This window comes from Gossypium hirsutum, chromosome A08 (assembly GCF_007990345.1).
Source record: "Gossypium hirsutum isolate 1008001.06 chromosome A08, Gossypium_hirsutum_v2.1, whole genome shotgun sequence".
Taxonomy (NCBI): Eukaryota; Viridiplantae; Streptophyta; class Magnoliopsida; order Malvales; family Malvaceae; genus Gossypium; species Gossypium hirsutum.
The window spans coordinates 73,176,546-73,187,187 of record NC_053431.1 but is presented as its reverse complement, the minus strand read 5'-3'; the positions used below and the strand labels follow the sequence as shown (position 1 = coordinate 73,187,187).

Sequence of the window (10,642 nt, the reverse complement as noted above, 5' to 3'; positions counted from 1 at the left end):
ATCAGATTCAATATGAAGTAATTCACTATTCTCATATTTCAATATAATATGTTTTTGCTTACAATTTACCACTGCATCATATCGGGTTAACCAATCCATTTCTAAGATCACATCAAACTCATCAAATGGCAATAACATCAACTCAGCTAAAAAGCAATAAACTTTTACCATCAATGGATAGTTCTTACAAACTTTATCCACCTTAACACACTAGCCTAGGGGGTTTGAAACTTTACCCACAAATTTAGAGAATTCAATAAGTAAATTTTTAACAGATACTAGGTTCATGCATATGTATGAATGCGTGGAACCAGGATCAATAAATGCAATAATATCAGTATCAAGAAGAGAAAATGTACCAGTAATGATGTCTGGTGCAAAGGCATTTTCTCTAGCATGAATAGCATATGTCCTTGCAGGTGCTCGTGCCTCAAATCTAACTATAGTATCCTTGGTAGTACCTCGACTACCACCAACATTACTAGGATGGTGAGGTGGTCTACCCCTCTAGATAGGATTACTCGGTTTGGGATTTGTTACAATGTTTAAATTTCTGTTTGGGATTACCAACACTACCTACACTAGTCACAAACGGAGATGAAGACCTCGGGTTAGAACATTGAGAGCCCCGCTCTCTTCCAGAATATCCCATAGGTGTGGTAACATGACCAGAATACTATTTTAATTTATTAGAAGCAAATGATTGGGGCTTCCTTATAGCTCTTTCCCCTTAAACCCGAGCCTCTCTTTTGGCTTATATCTTTTCTTTCTCAATTCCTCAGCTTTGTGTGCTCGGTCGACTAGCACCTCAAATTCTCTTATTTAGAGAATCCCAATCAATAACTTGATATGTTTATTCAAGCCCTCTTCAAAGCGTTTACACATTTCAACCTCGGTTAAAGCTTATTCCTTAGCATATGTGCTCAATCGAATAAATTCCCGTTCGTATTCCAATACGGTTATGTTTCCTTGTTTAAGCTCTAAAAATTCTTTCTTTTTCTTATCCATGAACCTCTGACTAACATACTTTTTCCTGAATTCAGCCTGGGAGAATTCCCATGTAACATTTTCTCTCGGTACAACTGAACTTATGGTATTCTGCCAATGATAAGCTGTATCTTTCAGTAGGGATACTGCACATTTCAGGCACTCGGCAGGTGTGCAGGATAGTTCATCAAAAACCTGGATAGTGTTTTCTAACCAAAACTCAACCTTTTCTAGATCATCATCTGTGGTAGCTCTAAATTCTTCTGCCCCATGCTTGCAGATTTTATTTATCGAAGGCTTACCAATTCTAACAGGTTTGGCACACTGTTGTACCTCAGGAATCGGTTAGGGAGCAGGTGGGGGAGGTCGTTGTACAACAAGGTTTGTTCTCAAGTACTGCGTAAACCATTCATTTATCGTTTGAAAGAAGGCTTGCTTTGCCTCCTCACTTCGGCCCTCAGACACTAGCCTTTCACTACCAGGCACAAATGCAAATCTTTGAACCGAAGCTAAAGCATTGCTCTCAGCTTCCTCGGATTCAACTCTAGCTTAGTTGGATGGCATTACTCTATGAAAAACACATTTAAAATGATTAGGAGTCATCACACTATCATAACTTATATAATGGCATGTATAGATAAACTCATGTTTGCTATGTCAAATCTGAGAATCGGCTAAACTGTAGCTCTAATATCACTAGATGTAACACCCTTAACCCGTATCTGTCGCTGAAACAGGGTTTTAGAGCATTACCAAAACATTCAAAAACATTTACAAATAACTTATCTAGATTACTATTCATTTACAGAGATCATTCATAACGTCCCTTGATTGGGCCTTCAAAGCCCAATACAAGCATTAGAATCAAGTCGGGACTTAATAGGAACCTCTAAGAATTTTTATGAAATTACAAAATTTTTCCAAGCTGCAGGGCTCACATGCCAGTGTGGTCCAAGGGACATGCCCGGGTGACCCTGGGACACGCCCGTGTTCGTGGCCGTGTTCGACCCCGTGTAACTCTTTGACTTGCACACACGACCATGCCACACGTCCGTGTGCTAGTCTGTGTGGTTAATTAATTCAATTCAAAAGAAGGTGCAGGTTTCACACGGCTGAGACACACGTCCGTGTCTCTGCCTGTATGCCCAATTTTGAGTATTCTATTTCTCAAAATTTAGGTGTAAGGGACACATGGCCTAACCACATACCCGTGTTACCAAGCAGTGTGTCACACACGGTCTAGACACAAGCCATTTCTAGCTTCATTTCTCACCCAAAAGTTTACCTAAAACCTGCACTTGAAACACACACCAACACCAGCCAATTCAAGCATTCAGAGTGGGCAATTCTATCATCCATCATAGCATACCCTCACATGCATATGTATTTGTAAACTTAGCTTGGATGAACTTAAACATTATACAACATTGATCACATGTTCTTAACATATCTCATGTTTAAATATATATATCAAGATAATCTACTTAGTAACACCAAAATGAATCATTACTAGCCATTCCAATGACTAGGTTACAAAATAACATTTCAAGCCACTATTGGCTAAGTTGACCTATACATGCCATTATACCAAAATGATTTCTACTAAATATACCCAAAATGCTAATTGATAATGTGGCAATGCTCCAATGATCTTTCAACCTTCACAAGCTTTTGAGCACAATAAAACAAGGGAAAATGAAATGGAGTAAGCATTACATGCTTAGTAAGTTCGTATAATGGAAACTAAACTTACCAATCTTGCTTATTAAATCTAGGCATACAATGTTATGTTTCCATCCATTTGGCTAAATTGCTTAATCACATTCATTCAATCAAACATGTTAGTCACCAAAACCTTCATATCAATCAAGTAACATAGATGAGCTCATCGAGCAATATTCTTTCAAGTCATTATCATATCATATCAAGATTTTCATGCCATGTCAAAAGTTTTATGTCCGTTGAATCGTTGAATCCTGATAGATGCACAAGTTACCATATAAAAGGCTGGAGAAGGAGATTAGCGAGATTTTGGATGGCCCCATGAATTAGAGGTCCACGAGCCTTCTGAAGTGCGCTTGCAGTAAGCTAGGTCGTCTCTATGATATGAAGGAAAAATATTGGGCACTTAGGGCGCGACCCTAGTGGTTGAAGGAAGGGGATAGAAACACCCTTTTTTCCATGTTCGGGCTTCAGGGCGTAGAAGAAAAAATAGCATTGAGAGACTTAGAAATGTGCAAGGTGATTGGCATGGACAAGCCAGAGATTTGCGACATCGCTTGGAATTATTTTCATGATCTTTTCAATACCTCTATTAATATGGATATAGAGAGTGATCTACATTATGTTCCTATTTCCATTAATGAGGATATGAATAGGGGGTTGAACAAAGACTTTACGGATGAGGAGATTTTGAGGGCTTTTAAACAGATGGATCCGCGTAAGGCGCCGGGGATTGATGGGCTTTCGAAGAGTTTCTTCAAGGAGCACTGGTCTATTGTGGGGGTTGATGTTCTTAGTTTTTGTCATGATATCCTTAAGGGCACCAAAAGTGCCGAGTGTACTAATGAGACTTTGATTGTTTTGATTATTAAGATTATGAATCCGTGTGAAATGGCTAACTTCCGTTCGATCAGTCTGTGCAGGGTGATTTACAAGATTGTGTCTAAGACTCTTGTGAATAGGCTTAAAGAGTTCCTTCCTATGTGCATTAGCCAGAATCAGGGTGCCTTTGTTCCCAACCGGATGATCCATGGCAATGTTTTAGTCACCCATGAGCTCATGCACTATCTTTGTAGTTCAAAAAATAGTCCGAATAAGGGTTGTGTGGTCAAGCTTGATATGAGCAAAGCATACGACCGAGTGGAGTGGAGCTTCCTCGAGAAAGTGATGATAAAAATGGGTTTTTCTAACGTTTGGATTAGTAAAATTATGGATTGTGTGTGCACTATCCGGTATAGAGTTAAATGCAATACGACTCTGTCTGATGTTATTATCCTGAAAAGGGGTCTCCGACAAAGGGACTCGTTATCCCCTATTTGTTTCTTTTTTGTATGGATGCTTTGTCTCGCATGTTGATCTATGCCCAAAAGCTTAATAAAATTAAAGGCATTCGGGCCAATAGGCATGGTCCAAGAATTAATCATTTATTGTTAGCTGATGATGCGCTCTTGTTTGTCAGGAACAATCAAAGTGAGGTGGAGGCGTTTACTGAAATTTTGGAATCTTTTGAGAACATGTCGGGCCAGAGTATCAAATTGGACAAATCTATGGTTTACTTCAGCCCCAACACCCCTGCTTCTCAACGCACGACTTTTAGTGGTTTGCTAAAGATGAAGTGTAACATCCCAAATTAGGGCCTAGTCGGAATAGTGGTTTTGGGACCAAAAATCCAACATAAGAAAATTTATTTTTATTATATTTTTATGGTCTATGATTTCACGGAATTATTTTGTGAAAATTTCGTTCGAAAATTTCGACGTTTGGGCACTCAATTTGGTCAAAAGGACTAAGTTGTAAAAAGTGCAAAAGTTGAGTTCTACATGTTAGAGGTATCAAATTGTTATGAAATTTTAAATGGGAGGTTCTTAAATGGTAATTAGATCATCGTATAACTTGTTGGACAAAAATGGCCTTGCATGGATAAAATTTCAAAGAAAGGCAAAAAGTGCATTTTAGTCATTTAGGGGTAAAATTCATTAAAAGACAAATTTTAAAACCCAAATGTATCCCTTTCTTCTTACTTCAGCCGGATTTACCTAGAGTAGCCATGGTTAGGGTTTGGCCAAGCTTCCAAGCTCAATAGCAAATGATTCCATGCCCCGTTTTTAATGTTCTTTACATTTTTGAAATCCCTGTAACATGCTCTAGCTATTTCTACCATTATTTTGAGCTAGGGTTTGTTTTTAAAAATTTACCCATGAGTAATATGCATGCATTTTGATGCCTAATGGTAGAAAATGAGTGTTAGGTGTTTAATAAATGACTTTTACTAAACGGTTTTCGATAAAAACGTTCGAAAGGATCGTTTTGTAAAACTTGTAAAATTGGTCATAAAGGGTGATTTAGTGGAAATTGGGGGCTGTCATAGTTATGAAAAATGATCAGCATGTCATAAAACATAATAAAATAGGATGAAGTTTAATTTCCGAGCATTGGAGAAAAAGTGCAAATATGCAAAAGTTTAGGGGTCAAAATGCAAATTTGTAAAAATATGATTTTTGGACCCCTATGAATAATGTGACTAATTAGTAGGCTAAATGTGATATTATAGATCAAGGAAAACAAGATTCGAACTTAGAGCGAGGTTGAACAAGGTTAAGCACAAACTCGAAATAAATAATCGTACTTGAAGCAGAGGTAAGTTCATATGTCAATGATAATACAAGATATTATTATTGTTCATACTTGAACTTAAATTGATGTGTTAACATTGTGTGATGGATATTTATTTAGTTGATATGAAGATTATATATTGTAACAAATGTCAAATTATAATTATATGCAGTACCATGTTTATCTTATGGACTAATGTCTAAATAAACATGGAAATATGTTGAATTGGACGTACATTGCATGAGTGGCTATGCATAATGAGATACTTGATAAAAAGAGAAAAATCTTGGTTGAATAAAAAGGGAAATTCAAAGGATAAACCATGGCTTACATGACTTGAGATCTTGCATGTGTTGCAGTAAGGATTTAGCCCAGACGGGTAATCCGTTGATCGCAAATATAGAAAGGATCTAGCCCGGATGGGTGTTCCTTAAGTGATCGAGCCTCCCGAAGAATATGTGTGCATTAAGGATTTAGCTCGGACGGGTAATTCAATTGGGGTCTGAATTTAGTCAGGACTGTTAATTCAAATCTGAGCCTATTGAGAGTGCTTGTCGTTACAAGGGATTTAGCCTGGACTGGTAATCCTGCCATAAGATGTGAGGTTCGTGGGAGTGTGCATATGAAATAATCACTTGTATGAATTGACGGTGAAGGGATATCCATCGAGTTTCCGAGAAATTCAACGAGATTAAAATGAGAAATGAAATAAAAGGCTCTTGCCATGATACATAATGTATGTTATATGATAATATTATGATGCATGTGAGTTGTCATGTTTGGACGAGTGCAGTGCTAAATGATAGCACAGGTAAGTACTCAAAACCTATGAGCACGTGTTTGACATGTGAAAGGAAATGAATTTATGACGATGGTGCAAATGAATGAATGATATTTATGAGAATAATTTCTATGACAAATTTGTGATGGTTATTATCTCATTGCACAAAGATAGATTTGGTACAGCAGCATTGGTCTGACTTTGAAAATCCACTAAAAATATTTAAAATTGAGCTAGAAGCTTAATAAAATATTAAATTCAATCTTAATGAGTCTAGTATCATATAAAGGAAACGGTGAAAGCAAAAGAATTTTGTATCATGAGATATTTGAATTCTTGTGAGACAGAGTCGGAGTGATTCCAGACTCCCCTGTCTCAACTTTGGAAAATCACTAGAAATTGTAAAAAAATAGTTATGAGTTAAAATTCATACGAATGAAATTATTAATGAGTCTAATTTTAGGATAAAGAGACAAGAACATTATTCGAGTCTCGTACTAGGAGATAAATAAATTTTAGTGAAGAAAGGTTGAAGCTGTCAAACAGAAAAATAGGGAAGACTTTGAATAATAAACTGTACTTATTGACTAGACCAAAAATTCTGAAAAATTTATGATAAGAAGATATATGAGTCTAATTTTTGAGGAAATTAACGGATATTAATTTGGGGTTCCGTAGCTCAAGTTATAAATAATTTATCGAGTATGACTCGAGTAGACAGCTTGACCAGAATATGAATAAAAACATAATTATAGTTGTTTTACCTAAGGAAACATGTTATTATAATGCTTATTATTTTCATATGGACTTACTAAGCGTAAAGCTTACTCCCCCTTTCCATCTTTTTAGTTTTGACAGGTCAGCTCGGGGTTGGAGATCGTCGGAGGCAGCATCACACTATCGAGCCTTTACCCTTGGAGTATTGACATGTATATGTTAAACGTGTTCAAGTGAGTGGCATGTGTAGGGACTTAGTTTTTCTATGATCAATTTTTTTTGATTAGCCAAATATATTGGCTTATAATGATTTTTTGTATGTGGCCATGAGATATGGCTTATAATGATTTTGGCTTGTAAGCCTATTCATCCATGATATGTGTAAATGTTTTGTGATGTGGGAATGTGATTATGCTTGTTCATTATGTATAAGAAGTATATGGCATATGTATATGGTGAACTTCTTAGGACCGTTTGAGGTGGTCATGACCATGGAATAAATGTGTGATATGGTAATAAGTTGTTAATGCCCTGAACATGGATGTCTAATTTATCAGTTAGTAAACATGGTATAATGGTATAAGGAGTAAAAAAGGGTGACTTAAGGCTTGGAAAATAGCCTATTATGGTCTACATGGTTGGACACATGGGCATGTGTCTAGGCTGTGTGTAACACACGGTTCCCTCCCATGGGTGTGTACTATGGTCGTGTGTCCCCTGCACTTAAAATTTTAAGTTAGCACAGGACACGGGTAGGTCACATGGGCGTGTGCCATAGCCGTGTCCCAAAGTCAGTATTGAACATGGACAGGTAGCATGGGCGTGCGCCATGACCATGTTTAAAAGTCATAGTTTCCCACGGGCTAAAGGCAGGGACGTGCCCCAAGCCACACGGGTGTGTGAGTCCACACGGCCCACCTACACAGGCGTGTTGCACTCCAAAGCTAGAAATTTATTAAGTTGCCCAAAGTTTACCGAATATTTTCAGTTTTGTCCCGAACCGCCTTAATGTAGGTTATAGGCCTCGATGGCCTGTATAAGGGACGATATGCATATGTTCTAGAAGTTTTAATTTTGGGCTAAATTTGGTGACCCGATTTTGTATGTTTATGAATGTTTAAAGTCTGGTAATGCCTCGAGCCTTGTCCCGGTATTGGAAACAGGTGAGGGGTGTTACATGAAGGTGGTGTCTAATTTGGATGGTTACCTTGGTTTGCCTATCCTAATTGGTAAGAAGAAGTCAACAGCCTTCCAGGGCATCGTGGATCATGTGGCTAAAAGGATTGATAGCTGGTCTAAGAGATTATTGTCTAACGGTGGGAAGGAAATCTTCATCAAGTCTATCCTTCAATCGATTCCCACTTATGTGTTTTCGGTGTTTTATGCTCCCGATGGTGTCCTTGAGGAGATCCAGACTTTGATTAGGCGAGTATGGTGGAGGGTAAGGAGAACAAAATGTTGGAACATGCTGGCTTGGGACTGGTTCTGCTACCCTAAAGGAATGGGGGGACTTGGCTTTAAGGACCTTCAGCAGTTCAATGTGTCTCTCCTGGGCCGGCAAGTTTAGAGTCTTATAAATTACAAAGAGACGCTTTGCTACAAAGTGCTGAGTGCTAAGTATTTCCCCAACGGTGATGTCTTTAACCCTAGGAGCATGGACAAGCCTTCCTTTACGTGGCAAAGTATTGCCAAGGTAGCTAGCATTTTGCATGTGAGTTTTCGTTGGAATGTTGGCAACGGCAGGAATATTAAAAGTTGGCATGACAATTGGGGCTTTGAAGGGCTGGCAGGTGATTCCATTTGTCTTAAAAAGAGGTGGGCCCAGGAGAATATGGTAAGTGAGCTGTTGAATGATAGTAAGGACGGCTGGCATGAGAATGGGGTCAAGGAGCTTTATGGCAACTACTTGGGGGACCAAATTTGTAAAATTCTTGTTATTCATAATGGACTGGATGACAGAATTATTTGGTTCCATAACCCTAATGGCTCTTTTACGACAAGTTTTTTTATTCGTGGTTGACCCTCAAGCATGTCGGGTATGGCCCTCATCGGGTGTTCTGCCGGCTTACGTGGAAGCTTCAAACTCTCCTAAAGATCAAGACTTTTTGCTGGCATCTGTGTCACGAGATCCTCCCTACAAATTAAAAGATAACCAATATTCAGAGTGGATAGTTCTTGCCCGAGGTGTAGTTTGGAGAAGGAGACTTTGATTCATGCCTTAAAAAATTGCCCGATGGCTCGGGCGGTGTTAGTGCACGAAGGTCTTAACAATAACCAACTGGAGGGCGATTATAATTTGTGTTGCAACTGGATTGAAGGAGCGGTGTGACTGCTGGATAAGGATGCTCTATCAGATTTTATTACCGTTCTGTGGAATATCTGGAATAGTAGGAATAACGGTATTTTTTGTGGTGTAGAGGAGGAGGCCAAGACTATGATAGCCCTAATTTAACCCTAGTCGAAAAGTGGTTGTGGGACCACAAAACCAGTCACAAAATTATTTAAATGCTCTTTTCTATGTTTATTATATGTGAAGTATCATGTATGAAAGTATCATGTCTTAATTTTGTCATTTGGATGTGAAATTATTAAAAAGGACTTATGTGTGAAACTTTGAAAATGTGATAGGTTAAATTGTAGTGGTCAAATAATGCATGGTTTAAAAAAACGTGGACTTGCATGTCAAATTCCCCACTTTTGAGATAGTGGCCAGCCATGATGATATTTGATACAAAATATATGTATTTTATATTAGTATTATAATAACTAAATGGTTTTATAATATAAAATAAAGATAAGTAAAATAGCTAAAGGGGATGAAAAAAAAAGTGCTCATCTTTGTTTCTTCTTAGCCGAATTTACAGAAAGAAAAGGGAGCTAAGCCATTCGGTCACCTTGAAGCTTGAATTGAGGTAAGTAATTCATGTTAGTTCTTGAAATTTTAGCATATTTTAAGCTAGTTACTAATTCCCTTACTTGGCCCATGTCAAAATTTTGAATTTTGTGGTGACATGAGCAATCGGCCATGGAAGAATTTCAAGGGAATGGTTGTTGTCTTTATGTTTTAATGAGTAATTGTGGCTGGGTGAAGTTTGAGCTAGTTAAATGTTCATATAGGTGGATTAGATGATAAGGGGAAATTGGCTTGTGTGTATGTGTAGTTGCTGAATGTGAATTTAGATAACATTTGAGTAATGTTTGCGCTTTAAAATGATGGAATAGAGATTTAAGCTTGATAAAATTTTGTTAAGAATGGATTAAAGAAATATGTGTATTCGGTTATGGATGATTGGATAATAAATTGGTGTGGATGCTTTGAATGAGATATGCACAATTATAAGTTGAATTTAAGGTTTGTTAAATTTGCCCTTATCATTGCCGAATGAGTTGAATGGTTAAAGAAAATTGTTAGGTGCTTAGTTAATGTGCATTCGGTCATTTAGGATGAGTATACATTTGATAATGTTTTGATGCTTTGAAATGGAACTTAATTATTAAATGAGCTCTAAGCTTATTGAATTTTGAGATGTGATTGGGAGCAAATTTGACATGAGCATATTTTGCTAATGATATGTTGATAAATGTTGAGTTATGGTACCATGATATTAACTTAGTTATCAAGTTGCCGAATGTGCTTATAAGTAAGTGAAGTTATGTTATAATTGAGCTAAGTGTGGCTAGTAAAGCCTATTTAGTTTTCTTGCTATATTTGACCATAAATATGTTTGAGTGATTTCGATTATAGATTAACGTTTAGTTAAGCATGATTGATGCTTTTAATTATATAGTTGTATAACTGATTTTGTTTTGGTTGAGTGTTAT

The 10,642-nt window shown here is 37.3% G+C and overlaps 1 protein-coding gene across 1 annotated transcript; it reads left to right on the top strand.

Annotated features, from left to right (window-relative positions):
• Window positions 1-3,219: 3,219 nt before the first annotated feature.
• On the top strand, window positions 3,220-9,030 carry LOC107940816 (uncharacterized). Its single transcript, XM_016874619.1, has 5 exons — window positions 3,220-3,941; window positions 4,169-4,308; window positions 7,984-8,377; window positions 8,564-8,718; window positions 8,780-9,030. Exons 1-5 carry the CDS (start codon window positions 3,220-3,222, stop codon window positions 9,028-9,030), a joined length of 1,662 nt encoding a protein of 553 aa, XP_016730108.1.
• The last annotated feature ends 1,612 nt before the right edge of the window (window positions 9,031-10,642 follow it).